This window comes from Synchiropus splendidus, chromosome 11 (genome assembly GCF_027744825.2).
Source record: "Synchiropus splendidus isolate RoL2022-P1 chromosome 11, RoL_Sspl_1.0, whole genome shotgun sequence".
Lineage (NCBI taxonomy): Eukaryota > Metazoa > Chordata > Actinopteri > Syngnathiformes > Callionymidae > Synchiropus > Synchiropus splendidus.
In genome coordinates this window covers 15,049,284-15,064,841 of record NC_071344.1, presented here as the reverse complement: position 1 = coordinate 15,064,841, position 15,558 = coordinate 15,049,284, and the positions used below count along the sequence as shown (strand labels likewise).

General features: G+C 43.0%; 1 protein-coding gene across 2 annotated transcripts in view; it reads left to right on the top strand.

Annotated features, from left to right (window-relative positions):
• macrod1 (mono-ADP ribosylhydrolase 1) overlaps nucleotides 1-15,558 on the top strand; it is a 121,027-nt gene that overhangs the window by 65,070 nt on the left and 40,399 nt on the right. For both annotated transcript variants that reach the window (XM_053879833.1, XM_053879832.1), the window contains exon 4: nucleotides 7,559-7,588. In XM_053879833.1, coding sequence (XP_053735808.1) covers nucleotides 7,559-7,588 — 30 coding nt within the window. The remainder of the gene's footprint in view (nucleotides 1-7,558; nucleotides 7,589-15,558) is intronic.

Genomic DNA, 15,558 nt, shown 5'->3' with positions numbered 1-15,558 from the left:
AGAAATTTGTGGAGTATTTTTGTTATTCATTACAATTGTTCTCCAGAGAAACGCCCTGCTCCACTCTTTGAAGGCGTTGGCGTTGGTCTGGTCATCATCTCACCATCTCACGAGTGTGTGTGACATCCAGCAGCAGCAGATAGATGCTGTGCAGCGGGTGTGTGGCGACTTTTTTATGGATGGCCAGGAAAAATGTGATTGTGTTGTTGCAATCAGACGGGCAAAACAGCCATCACCGGTGTTCATAAATAAAGCTGGTAATAGCATTGTGTTGTTGCCGTTGTCAGCTACAGCGCATCCAGCTACGCACATTCACTTCGCAGTTCTGGTTGAACTCCTGACATTTAGCTTGAGATCCTTTTATTCTGTCACGTTGTTATTTGTCTCCATTGTTGCGGAAAATGGACTTATTCTCCGTGCCATATTCTTCCTCTGAAAACTCAGTAGCTTATTAACAGATACACACTAGTGTGTGAGCATTGTCTCACTGTAGCATAGTTGGATCATCGTGCAACTTGTTCACTGGTGAGGGTTCTTTTAGATGAAGAGGATTGTTGCAAAAACACATTGCAGAAACCTTGAAGGATTTTCAAATGTTTAAGGCTTTTACCTTAGAGGAATTTTGGGTTTACTGGGAGAGGAAAACTTCACTGGGAAATAACACTCCTCCAGATAGACACTTCACATCATAATAGATGAAACATTGCTTTATCAAACACTTCACTTTTAAGATGCAGCTCTCTTGACTTGGGTGAAATATGTTTGGTTAATGAGAAGCCTTCGGATCTTTTTTTTTCTGGCTGATAAAAAAAGCTTCGCAATAGCAGAAAATAATCACTGCTATTGTAGCTGTTCACTCACTGCGGAAAGCACAGATGCGCTGGGGAAGGAACTCATTCCTGCTGCTGGGTTTTTTCCAGAATATTAAGGATGAAATTGAAAAAAAAAATACAATTGCTCAATTTCGCCAGATCCAAAACCATGTGTTTCACTGCCTTTGTGCGTGCGTGCGTGCATGTGTGTGTGTCTGTCTGTGTCTGTGCGTGTGGGTGTGAATCCATGAGTTCCAAGCCTGCATGTGGTTTAAGTCGTTTCAATACTTCATGCCAATCAAGATACATCTTTATCTCTTAGCTTTTATCCTTCGCTGTCATCTGATGTCATCCATCGTTCATCAGAGCTGTGGCACTTCCAACTCCAATGCTGACCTCCGCCACTCTGACGTCATGTACAGTACATGAAGATAAAGATGAGGGACCAATGATAGAGAATTCTAATTCTGTTTCCAGGTCTGATGCACAAATCTAAAGAGCACAACGAGAAACTGCTAATGGAAACATAGCAGTTATTATTATTATTATTGTTATTATTATTATTATTCTTTCTCTTTGGGCTTCTCCCTTCAGGGGTGGCCTCAGTGGTTCATCCTCCTCCATCTCACCCTGTCCTCTGCTTCCTCTTCTCTCAAACCTACAAACCTCATGTCCTCCTTCACCACCTCCATAAATCTCCTCTCTGGCCTTCCACTCCACCTTCTGCCTGGCAGGTCCAACCTCAACATCTTCCTACCAATGTATATTATTATTATTATTATCAACTTATTTATTTTTGAGGGAAGGTTGAAGAATCAGAATCAGAATCAGAATCAAATTTATTGCCATGGTCAGTGGGGAGCCCACTGACTAGGAAAGTGCCTTGGAATAAAGTGCAACAAAAAACAAATAAAATAAAATAAATAAAATAACATTACAACAAGGCTGTTCATGAATTTAACAGTCTGACGGCCGAGGGAAAGAAGCTGTTCCTGTGACGGGAGGTTCTGGTCTGGATGGACCGTAGAAGAGGTGGAATACTACTGATAAGAAAGACAACAGTAATGATAATAATAAATGAAGTAAAAAAAACTTAAAAGGGGTTAGGGTTATTTATTTAATATACATTGAACATCACTGGCACCAAGTGAGAACGTAGCCCATTCGGCTTGTATAAGAGTATAAGATGACAGCACTACTTTCAGTATTTACAAACAATGCAGATTAATAACTGACAAATATAAAAAAAAAACAAAGAGATGTAAGGTGGAAGGAAGGATGATAGACAGGTGTGACGCATAAGGAGGAAAAAAAAGATGAACAATTACAACCCAGCTGTCTGTCACAGAAGTCCGGGATTCTTCTTGGTTTTTTTTTAACCTCAGTGGACAAAAATGGTATTTGATATTATACAAGTTTCAATGTCAATTTGAAATCTGCTTATTCCTGAATACTGGAGTAGAAAAAAAAACCCACTTGAAGAGAGCTAGTTATGAGGAGACATGCCATGGCTGTGAAACCTGTATGAGCAACAGTAGCCCCGAATCACTGGATCTGACTCGGCTACAGAAAATGTATTAGATCGATCAATAAAACGCTTGAGGTTCCCTCTTGAATCAACCCTGCTTTGTGGTGAACATGGCCCCATGCAGTGTCCATCAAATGGACTGCTCTTAATGCACCGGCAGGCGTGGCCTTTCCTGACGTCACCGGGACTGGAGGGTGAGCTGGGATGATTGCCGGGCTGTTTATAAATCGATGGTCCTGGAAGAGTGATTTCTGTAGGTCACTGAAAGGTCACAGAGGTTCACTCTAGATCAGTGAGTGACCGGTTTGAGTACTTCAGTTTGTCAGAAGTATGAAGAAATGTGCGCCTGTGGATAATATGAAGCATTTTCAGCCCCCCTGGATTTTCACCTTTACTTTCGGCTGACTGTTGACCTAAAGCTTGCCATGAGCGTAGCCAAGACTGCACTTGTATTTTACTTCATAATGATGTGTGTCTGTCTGACACAGTCAAAGACTGTCACATTAAAGTGACTCATAAGCCGCCGAGGTATGTACCTCTGAAATGGAACAGCCAACTTCACTTTCTAGACACATTACAGAAGCAGTTCCTCATATGCACTGCGAAGTATCATTATTATACAGGCAAGAATTAAACGTTATTGCAATTAATGAGGCATTTGGGAGCGGTGATGAAGGGTGGAGGATTCTTCAGAAGCAAAGGCAGCTGCGGGACGCCGTCTCCGTACCGGTCCCTCCTAGCCTGGAAGAATGACTAACAGTGAGTCCAGCTGGCGCGGTGCCTCCTGGCGAGGAACAGCCGACGTGATGGACTGTTAAGTCTTAACTTCGCAAGAGCTCCATGCAAACAAATCTTTTGCACGTCACATGTCTGTGTCTCTCCGGGAGCAATGCTATGATGACACAGGGGTCTATTTTGTTTGTTTCTTTGGTTGATCTTGCTCGAAATGTCTCCTCCAGCTCATGTGGCAGCCCTGCTGGTGCCACATGTTTATGAATTTCTGAGCAAGCAAATGACTTTAACGTCACATATGTGAGTCTCAGCTGCGGTCGGGTTTTCTCCTGCGAGCAGATGACACTTCCTGAGCAGGGGTTTGATTAAGGTTAAACTTTGCTGACTCCCTCTCCACTGGATTTCAGGCATTACAGTAAGGTTAGCATTAGCATATGCAAACCACTGTGCTTTTACATCAATTCAAAGTTCATCTGGGGACGGATTGTCTTCAGCTAAGGTTGCTGGAACTTCTTGTGCTGCGTACAGCACAAACAGTGAACTTCATGTTCCCAGTGTGCTGGGCTCGAGTTTGGGACAATGAGGAGCTGTGATCCAAGAGGAGTTCCAAAGAAGGAAGTGCAGTAAGAAAGACGAGTGCCTTTACTTTAAAGTGCTTTAAACATTTGGTGCACTGATCTCAATAGCTCCTGGACTTTTAAGACAGCATTGATAAATGACAATAATATGACAAATGTTTTTGTTACAATAGAAACTTGAGCTTACATCATTGACTTTGCTATGGAAAAGGGTGATCACCGACTAGAACAGAGGTGGGCAATTAAATGTCCCAAGGGGCCGGGTTATATATTGTGACCGTTGAGAAGGGCCGTCAAACACAAAGAGAGGAGGACAAGAGAAAATTGAAAATAAAAATCATGTGTGATTATGAATCTACACTGTAAAAATGCATAGAAACTGTTGGTTTGTTGTGTTTTATTTAATTTAAACCACATTCCATTTAAAGATTGTCAATGTGGCTCATACATTTCAAAATTTACTTACTGACAAGAAATGCTCCTAAAATAGCCACGAGAGAAGATTTAGAAAAAATAATTAAACAAGAAGGTTATGTTTCAGTTACATCATAATAAACAAAAAACAATCCATAAGACAAAATGTCAGAGACAACAACAATGTCAGTTTTATAGTTTTGCTCTGACTCCAGGAGGGCCACATAAATACAGTCAAAGGGCCGCATTTGGCCCCCGGGCCGCACTTTGCCCAGGTCTGGACTAGAAGGTCCAGTAGGAATCTGCTGTTCCACATGGTCCTTCAAGATTGATTCTCAAGGTATCAGCGACATTATTGCCACTTGAAATCCCTGCTAGATTATGACTCCTGCGTTATCCATAAAAGCAACGGCACTTCTCTTTTGGGAAAAGGATGTTAAATCCACTGAGGAGGCGCCTGAAGCTCCTTTAGTGTAACATCAAAGCTGTGTCAATTCCGCGTACACTCATCACCAAACAGACACTCTGTTGAACTCTGAAGATTATTTATAGCTGACAAAGCCTTTACAAGTGAGGTGGTTCTTTATAGAAAAGCATCTTTTACCTCTTGCAGGTAGCGTGAAATGGGATCATCAGGATATAATCATTAGGATTTTAGTTGAAATATAGTATATGCAGAGACAAAACAACGATTTTGCCTTGTTGTGTGTTTGTTTTCCCTGGCTTCCTCCATGATCTGGTGCGGGTCCGCCTTCATCTGGCACCCCGAGGAGATGCCCCCACAATGCCAATTCCAGGTGGTGCAAGTCTCAGGCAGATGACTGAGCTCATAACCTCCACGCTTGAGGACGCTCAGCTTCATCTTAACCTTTTGGTTGATGCCCAGAATATGAGGCACATGAGGCAAGGAATCTCTCTTTTTTCTGTCCTTCTTTATTCCAACTTTGAGGGGCTGGTGCTCAAGCACCGACCGAAAGGGAACCCATCACAAAGTTATTACTTTTGCCATACAAATATTCCATTTCCAAACTTTACAGATCCTTTGAATGTGACTGTGGTAGCATTGTGGTCCGAGCATATCCTCATGGAACACAAGGTTGATGGCTCGCGCCCGGAGTCACTTTTTGATCACAAATGTAATGCATTTGACCGTGAGCCAGTTTGACATAACACACTAAATCACAAGGCCAGTTAGTGGGTTTCTAACAACCAGTCAACAATCCAAAACTGGCTGAGGGGGATGCTGCAGGTGGGAGAGCAGTCGCTTGACTGCTGCACTGTGTGGCATGAGGAGAAGTGGCAGGGGCTTGCCAGCTCCTAGATTGTGATCAGGAAATGATTCTCTGGAACTGATGACAGATGCGAGAAAAGGAAAGAAGGAAGAAAAAAAGGGCACTTTCCTTTTGCAGGGAAAGGGGGCTGGTCTTCGAGCGCCGGGGGTCTGCATGTTCACGTCCCGTCGGCCACCAAGATACCTTAGTCTTTGGTGATCAATAGCTTATGTAATGGCTCTTGTGGTCAGAGTAGCCACAGGAAATGGTTTCCATGAAGGATTCAGCGTTTGACTCAAGCGTGAAATGGTGCTGTCCCCAGCACAAAGCTCCAGCCCCGCCCATCACCATGCCAGAGTGCCAACTGTGCTTACCGTCAAACAAGCATTCAATGACGCTACGACTGGCTTCATCCCCTGCTGCCCTGGAGTGCTGGGAATAACCAGAGGAAAACGGTTGGATATTCATTAGAAGAACAAAGTAGCAGCCTGAGCCATATGTGCTGTCTCCATCACAAGTGTCTAACACTGTCCATGAGAGAGCCAAGTATATATTGTACTGTATCATAGTGGCCCGAGTTTTAACTGTTGGAGTGCAGGAGTTCAGGAATTGAGCTCGACAGTTCTGCCTCAGAGATGGAGCAACACAATTCCGTCTATGTCTCATACACGACATGCAGCTTCACAAAATTGAACACAAACTACATAAAAAGGTGACTCGCGTTTGGAACTGTTGAGGCAGTGCAACGGTGTGAGAAGTCAGGGCCACACTCCGGAACTTTGTACAGCATGACCGTTCATCCTGAGTCTCGTCGACAACTCGATTTGCAAGGACTGACTAAAGTCGCGCACCAATTTCATGAAGACTTTTGCATTATGCAGTTGAGAACCACGTAATGGCAGCTGGTCAATTTGTCAGAGAGTTGTACCTAGTTCATCTTTTTAGTCACTAAAATACACCCTGTAATAGCTACAAGTATGATTTTGTTACGTCACACATTACGCAGTGACGTCACCTGCCATGTGTAGTTCTCTGCCAGACCAGGTGTGACTCGCTGAACTTTTCTGCTGTGAACTTTCTTTGTCCCACAGCAGGGAACTTTTTAATGCCTACATAATGCTGTCCGGTTTCTTGGACTTCATCGAAATGCTTTTTATCAAAATAAGAAGAACCTCCTTTGATATTGACTTGATAACCAAACAGTGAATTCAACAGTAGCTGTTTTTTTCATATTCCAGCCCCTGCGTGAATTTATTCATTAGCCTCACAAGCTGAGAGTCAAGTTGTTAGTACAGCTCAGGTACTCTCCCTCATCTGACCAGATTCCAAACCTGCTGCTTCTTATTCCATCATTTAATGTGGGAGCGAGTTCCTCCTGCAACGCCTTTTTTAGTTCAAACACAATGCGATTAAAAACACCACGACTGCCAGCATTACAAAGGCAGATGAAGCACCCTGCGCACTGCATCTCACAGTCAAGAAATAGTAAAATAATTTGCTCAGAAACTTCAAAATAGATCTAATGAAAGCAGGACTGTTTCAAATTAATATAGGATTTATGGATGTGGCTTCTCGAATCCTCCACTTTGGAGGTGATATACAACAACACGATCTAATACTAGACACAATTTGGACTTTGTGTTAAGTTTGTGTGAAAACGTGACAACTACTTTTCATTTCATTCTTCCATCCTTCTATCGCTGACACCCATTTCCCCCATATGTCTCTCATTTTTACACCTTTTTTTTATTGTCCCACCTCATTCCAGAGGAGAACTTGGTCCGGGGGCTCTCATACTTTGCATGGCTGCAACTGTATATGAATTTTTGGAGTGAATGACAAATGAAAAAGAAGCAGGCTTTGGCATCTACAAAACCAGTAGTGACATCCTGATTGGTTGGCAGTGGCTGTAGCTTTTAGGACATAAATTAGATTTGGCTGGAAAAATTCATTTATTTTGGCTCATCTTCTCCGTCTGAAAATATGACAGTTGCTCCCTGTGAAACAAAAATATTAAAACAAAAAAAAATAAACGACAGCCATTGCTCACTGAAAAGAAACGAGTCGCTGAAGAGGCGTGACTTGGCAGGTGAAGATAGAAAATAATGGGGAAATAATGTGAATTGATGCTTAAAGCGATGATGGAAATGAGGTTGTTTTGTTGTTGCAAGTTTCAAATGTATTTCTTGACTTCACTGATTTTGTCCCCCTCCTCTCTTTCAGCCAACCAGACTCTGCTTGGAGGAGGTGGTGGTAAGTTTCTAGCATTTTTTTTTGTTGCAACTGACTATGATTTGCCAATGGCTGTTTGTGGAAATGCATTTTAATCATAATAAATGGAGTCATTTCAATGTCAACATCACCTCACAAGACTGTTGATCAATTCTCACTCTCAAGGCGTCAAATAGCAATAGATGTGGTGTTTAGATGAATATAGAATTTTATTTCAATACGAACGCATAAACTTTGCGGGTGTGGGTGTTAGATTTGTTCCTGGTGCCTGGAGTTACATGCATGTGACCTAAGACAATACAAAGAAAGCAGGTTCTTCCTCAAACAGATGTCAACCAACAATCTGCTTTTAAAAGCCACATTTTTACTGTACAATGGAATTAAAAACCATAAACCTTCATGTTGCCGGAGGGACACAAGCTGAGGCGGTGGGAGTCATGAAGGAGGTCACTGGGAGTTATGACTCTGAGGGCGCCGGGTGGTCCTGTTGAGACTGGGGACCAAGGGCTTCCATTTTGCCACCGGCAGAGTTCGAGTCTGGAAAAACAATGATGAGCATGTCAGGCTGACCAGGGCTTGGGTGGTTTTGGTTTTGACACAGTAAAAAAAGACAGGAATGTGTAGCATGAATACATCCTTCATCATGAGAACTCCAACATTAATAATGAATTCCTTTAAACGCCCTAAATGGCTTCTATAATCTGACTGAGACAGGCGGAGACTAATAATCAACCTGCCGAGAGGAGGATATTATTTTTTTCTACAATAAACGGATTTAAACTTAGTAGTCAGCTGAGTACGTCTCATTATCTTTCCAATAAAGCAGTTCCTCTCATTGAAAAACAAAACCATTTATCTAAGTTGTTACCGACACTGATCACGTTTCCAATTCCTGTTTATGTTTGTGTTGCTGTTCACGAATATATCCACCAGGGGGAGCAGCCCAGAGTCTATAGTTGATAACAACAACAAAGTCCAAAACCAACATGGTGACTGTGGAGGCAGTAGTTATCATGCAGCTCTTGCACAAAAGAGGAAACTGAGGCAGCGTTACAGGAGGCTCTGTCCGAGATCCGATCCGGATCCTGATCCGTATGTACCGTTGACAATAAATGGGCCTTTTTATTCACCAATATTGCAATTATTACATTACAAAAACCAAATGGCCACTCGAAGTGAGTGAAGTGAAAATAATTGTTTATGTTTTCGGAATTGTTTTGTTCCTGTAGGAAATGATTTACACTTTTTTGAAACAGAAAACAATGAGCAACCCCACAGACAATACCAGCTACCTAGTCTCCCTGTAATGACTTCAGTTTCGCTCCACACTGTCGCACAACACCCTACCCTTTCATGGATGACTTCTCTAACCACATGTTTTTGGTTGTAAGTAAGGTGTTCAGTCTCCAATTATTTGGTCACTGACATTGCAAGTACTCAGTGATCTCAAACTCAGACACTTTCATGTCTGTCCTCTCATCTCGGCGCATGATAAAGTGGAACCATGGAAGGTTGTGTTGGACGTGACTGTGTTTGTGCGAACGCAAAGGTTAGTCAAGTCAATAGAATATAATTTATGGATTGCTGTGCATATAAACAGCCCGTCTATTGTTGTGTCAGAGCTTCACTGCTGGAGTGCCATCGCAAACATTTAGGTTTATTGCAGGATTCATCCGTGCAGCAGGAGTTCACGTCATAATCGTCTGTTTTTATGCAAATGTGGGAGCGACTGTGTGGTTGGTTGGATGTTTGAAAAAGGACATTTTCTTACATGAAGATTTTTTGCCTTTAAGACATATTTAATTCCACTTTAATGGTTAGAGAGTTTTCACGCTGGAAGTGAAGCGAGTCCCCTGGGGGAAATTCACTAGAAATTTGAGAAAATGGTTCGTTTATAAGTAAGTGCGTTTTCTTTACACAAATTGTGTAGATTTAAATAAGAAGCAGTGATGCCAAATGTGAGTGGCGTGGTGAGTTGCATGCAGTGTCTTGTGAGGCATCATCTGCATAGCCAGCTGTCGGCGAAATGGTCATCAGTTCCTTTTTTTACAAGTCAAAGTCAAGTTGTCAGTCTCTGGTCAGTCCAAATCTCAAGTCCTTTGACTGAAGTGGAGTGTTACTGCATTGTTATGCCTAAGCAAAACAAAGCAGTCAGTGGCATCATCATCAGAGCACATACATATTTTCGCATGCTATACTTAATGGTACTTAGTAAAAAAAAGAAAGAAAGGGGCTAGTTTTTATTGGCATGGCACATTTGCAGCTGTCATGTTTAGTGTGAAATGTATGGATGTGGCAAACCTTCCCTCTTGAGTATGAGGTTTCGCATCTGTGGTCACAACTATCGTTGAATTAAAATGGAAGAGTAGCAAAAGAGCTTGTGTGCACTGTCTGCCGTTATTGTCGTGAAATGGCAACTTTAAGGGAGGGAGTCTAGACAGGCAGGGCACTGATGTCATTGTTTTCAATAAGACGCGGGTCAACAGGCTGATCCTGCTTGGTGTACGACCAAATCTGTCTTCATGTGGACAATACACTGGTGCTAATGCTGATGTTGCACTCCATTAGTGATGTTTATATATATATATATATATATATATATATATATATATAGTGCAGGAATAGTATATGACCGACAGGATATCATTAATCTGAGGGCAGTCAGCAACTGGAATCCCGTAAGCCTGGAGACATGGACCGCTCTACACAACCTCGGCCGGATTCGGCGGTTTACAGATCAGCGGAGTCTCCCCCAAGCAGAGGCCATTCCCGGCTACATCGGATGCGGTGCGGGAGGAAGCCTAAAATAAATAAAAATAAAAAGCTGGACGTTGTGGGAGTCCCTAATCACGGGTCCAAATCTCGAGTCTTTTGCCCTCAAGTCAAGTCTCAAGTCACTGATAGGCATGTGTTCAGTGTGACTCAAGTCCAAGTTACTGACTCGCGTCTCCATCGAGTCGTGTAGGCCGGATGGAAGAGAGCCAGTAAAGCTTCATCTTATACACAGAGTCGATTGAAAAGAGCCGACCCATCTCCAATTCCTTTTTTGAGATGCTTTAGTACCACTGGCTTCTTTGCGGGTTACTGCTGCAGTCTCAGTCAGTGTTCAGACCTTCTGTATTTCCCTGTGAGGAGTTCACCATGACTTGACCAGGATGTTCCCCGCCGTTCACCCTTTGTAGCTGGAATAGAACCCAGTTCCCAGCATACTGGTTATAAGCAGCGGAGAATGTACGTCTGTAAGTTTAAAGAAACAAACCTGAATCACTTTGATGTGAGGACATCCTGGACGGTCCAGTCCAACAGGCTTGCATTGCTTGGACTATATAAGATTGGATGATGTCAAACGCTGTTTAATAATACGAATAACAAGCTGTAAAAATGAACCCCATATTCTGCCCTTTGTCCAGTCACTCACACTCAAGAGGAAAGGTTTCACTGAGATCGGTTCTATAAGGAAGCTGGGTTTCATTCTCTAAGTACACAAAGGCTCCTTACGAAGACATCTGCCTTTCTTTAGTTCCTTTCGTCTTTAAATACTCTGGAATAAAAACATTTTAAATGGCATATAAAAGTGCCAACCAAGCATCCAATCCCTTTATCTGCGTCTTTTTCCCATCTTCTGTCGTGTTTCTTTATGCCAATATCTCTTTCGCTCAGCTGATTTCTTTCATCTGCTTCTCATTGTATTTATTTTCCTCCCTCTGTCTCCGGCTCCCGCACCGTCCTTGGAGGTTTACTGAGGCAAATACAGCCCACAGTAGGTGTTAATTAGAGAGGGAGATATATGAATACAGACAAGGGAGGCAGTGGAACAAACATGAAGGATTGTCTGGCCTCCGCTACCCACGGGTAAAAAAAGGACACGCAGGATGGGTTCGGAACCATTTGGGTAGCCAGGGATATGCAGATGCTTTGGCAACGTGGCAATGGACTCTCTCCCAAAAAGCGTTCACCATACATCTCCATTGACTCACACACATTCATTCGTTCGGCTTCATCGGAAAGATTTTTCATCTGCAGACAAAAGGTCTTTACACTGCTCTACTACTCAGCTTCAAGGGTTTGTGAATAAATGGCATTCACCTCCATCAAACACACACCTGCAGACATTGTTTTTGGCTCTGCAATCAAGACAAGTGCCTTGCTCAGCGAGCGCATCCACAGCACACTCAAGGGCAGGAAATGAACCTTTTTTATGTCCACCGCGTGCGGTTGCTCATTTATTTCTGGGCTTATCTGTTGATTTGACAAGCAAACAAAGCTTCGGTGAGGACACCAGATTCACATATAGATCTTGGTGTGATGAATGTAGCAAATTGACATTTTTGGTTCGACAAGCCAAATGTCTGGTTTATATTTGCTTCTTCTTCTGGGTCACCATATGTCTGCACGCGCCACACGGGGCGCGTTTGTCTGCTGTTTACTTAGGTTTTTGACCAACACTGAAATACCATCAATCCAAAGGAAAACCTGGCATCAGGCAAAGCAAGATGTTTTATCGCTGCCATCGCCAACGAGTGAATAAATAAAAAGGATATTACGGCAGCATGGTTTATATTTATGATAGCGTTAGGCAGATATAAGCAGATATAATGCTTTTAGGTAATATCACTCAACATTTGCTCAGATGCTACCCGTTATGGATTTCATAGCCAAAACATAATTCTGCATTCAAGGTGTGTCTGGTGCTGAGGTCAAATAGCTACAGTCTATTGGAATCCATCAAAGGGTCAATGGCTCTTACTTATACAGCGCTTCCCAGTGCTTACCCTGCAACCAAAGCACTTTACTCTAAGTCACCCATTCATACGCTGTGGCAGTAGGCTATAGCGCGCCATCTGAACCGTCAGGAGCAAACCAGGCTTAAGAGTCTTGCTCAGGGACACAATGACACAAACAGCGATCGACTGCTCTACCATCTGAGCTTGGTCGCCCCCAAACCATCCACTCCTCAAAAACAAAGCCATGAAGACGCTCATTCAGTCTTATAGGTTAGGAATAATATTGGATGAATCACTCTATTATTTTTAAGCGTCTCCAATTCAGGTATTGTTTTCATCTACATTTGCTCTTTGGGTGATGAGCAAAAAGGTGTTTTCTCTACAGGGTTCAGGACTGTCCCTGAGGGCCAGTCACTGCGACGACTCAGGCATCGCCAAAGTCTGTGTATCTGTCCGAGATGTGAACACAAACTAGCCTGGCTTTATCCCCGAGGTTGGCATGAGGGGGTGGATTTTGACCAGGGCTTCTTTGCAGCAGGGTGTGATATTCAGCCTGAGGAACATTTATTAGGGCTGTGACTTTATGTTTCTTTTGCTGGAAACATTTTTCATTGCACAACCCATCCTCACTCCCGTGGCGTCATATATTGGCGTTGAGGACGTCGGGAATGACTTTTGCGTCCTATACTGACGACAAAGCCAGCCTCCAGTGTTGCATGTTGATACAGTTTCCCCTTCTGTGGCAACATGACTAGAAAGAAAAAAAAAAAGACAGAGGTTGGGCTTAGTTAAGCCGTGGGATGGCGCTCCATTAATCTTTTGTAGCTGTGTTTGCTGTGTGTTTTAAGAAGAAGAGCTACATAAGGGGTTATAAATGCCCAATATGAATCCGTGGTGAGAGCTTCTGTACGTCTCCCCGTCCCTCACTCTCTCCCCTGTGATGCTCCCTGTGGTGACCCGCCTCCACACTCCAGCCCGTAACACTATATGGGAAGTAAAAGTTACTCTACTTTCCCTGCCAATATATTAGGCCATGGGAGTGGGGATGGGTTGCATTACACCATAGGATTTCATAACAAAATCATCCACGATGAAGGAAACTAGAATAGATAGTACACACGGAATATTTCATTTTAGAAATGTCAGAATCAGTGCATAAAAAATGTTCTGTGTACTTCATTCAGCAACTTTCGTTTGATCGCGCTGGTTTTACCTCCAGTATTTGGGGATATGAAGAACTTGACAAAGCACATTCATGTTGCGTTTTTCGGCTACTTCAGCGAGCATTTAACTGAAGTTGAGTTCCAAGGAAAATGGTGCTGCTCATGGATGGAGATGGATCCATCACAAGGGCACTTGTTGTGGCAGTACTGATGCGACTGAGACAGTAAAGACAAAGCCTGCTGAGCATCACATTCATCGTAACAAAGAGCTGAGGCTCTGTTTACAATGCACTCCTTATTGAATGTTGACCACGGATGTCCGACATAGTTTCATTGGCGTTAGTCATGGTTGTTAGAACAGTGCCTCACACGCTTCTCTCCATCTCCAGAAAAGGTAGAATGATTTGGCATTTTGACTTGCTTGTTCAATGAAGGTAGAGTAATGGTCTCTTCACCTCTCTCCTGTCTGTCACATGTTTTTATTTCACAGTATGTGAGGTGACATTTCATGATTTGTGTTTTTGGACTTCTTACTGAGTTGACATGAAAGTCTAAGAATTAGAATAAGACAGACCCAATACTTAATCGAATTCCCAACTTTAATATTCACTGCTCACCTGTGGAGAATTATTGTTCTTCCATTCCTGCGGCGCTGTTACTTTGACCCCCATTAGTGGTGGTTTGGTCACAAATGATGCTAATTAAAAGAAAATGCATACAAATGATAGCGCTTGCCGTGTGTCTTGACCAAGGTCAGTGTGACAAATCCAGAGAGATGTAAATTAAATAGTTTGCTTTTTCAACCTCCTACTCCTCTTTTCTACACTCCAGATGACAGAAGAGAGTTCGCAGCCTCGCTGCTTTTGTGTTAATGCGCTGGCTCGAAAACAGAAGACAGAAAATAGAAAGAAAGAACAATCTTGATGGTAATTGTTTGGCGGAAATGCGCTTTTCTTTTGACATGTGAAAACACTATAGATAAATCATACTGTATGTGGAAATGTCCTTGAAAGTGAACTTTTTGCTGGGCATTTCCTCTTAACTGTGACAAATGAAACCAACAGAAGCCCTTATCAACAGATCGAAACCAGCACTTAGTGTGTATTTCGAGCACAAACACTGCAGGTACTTGAGTGGAAGCTGTTATAGGTTTTGCAGCTGTGAGGAGACCAGCTCAGGTTATTATTTTATTTATTATTAATCTCCCTACATATTTTACAGAGCAGAATTTCCAGTATGCCGTTTAGTTCAACTAACTAGACCAGTCAACACATTTTCACGCGTAAGGGGGCTATTTTCAGGTGGACTTGGGTTCCAGTGTGACACCATCCATCTGCGTTGCATGTTGACGTTTTAGCCGCTGCTTTTCCTGATGCCTTGGTCAGCATGTCCGTGAATGGTTATGCCTGAGGATGGTGATGCTTTCGCTCTGAGTGATCACATGTTTCACACAAGGTTTGGAGGCACCATCACCGACGCATAAAAGAAAATAGTCGCTGTAAGACACATTGCCTCTTACAATGTGGTCAACATATACAGTAGTGTTTTTTTTACTATTATTCCTTACTGTGGGGAACCATGTGCAGGCAAACTGATGAAAAAAAAATACAGCGGTACCTCGGTTCTCGACCACAATCCGTTCCAGACGGCCGTTGGAGAAGTGATTTGTTCAAAATCTGAATCGATTTTTCCCATTACAATGAATGGAAAAAGAAATAATGCGTTCCAAGCCTTAAAATAGTCTTTTGTAGGAGTGAATGTAGAGTGTCTGCTGCAGGTGCGCTGTTCCTCAATGTGTGTGGCTGCAGCATGTGGGAGGGGTTGCCGAGTGAGTGACGTCTCTCCAGAAGTGAAGAGGTGCCCGGTGCGTGTCCAGCTCTGAATGTGCGCTTCTGTGCAGTTTGGCTGTGACAAAGTCATAAACCAAGTCACGCTCTGTCCCAGACTCGCCTCATCCCTGTCCCAGCTCCAGCCCACAACAGGACATCAAACCCTGGAGTGAGCGCTCCAGCCTCGGATGATCGGTCTGCGCATGTTATGTTTTTTTCCGGCTTTTTTCGGGGGCGTTCGAGTTCTGGATTTCCGTTCAAAATCAGAAGCAAAA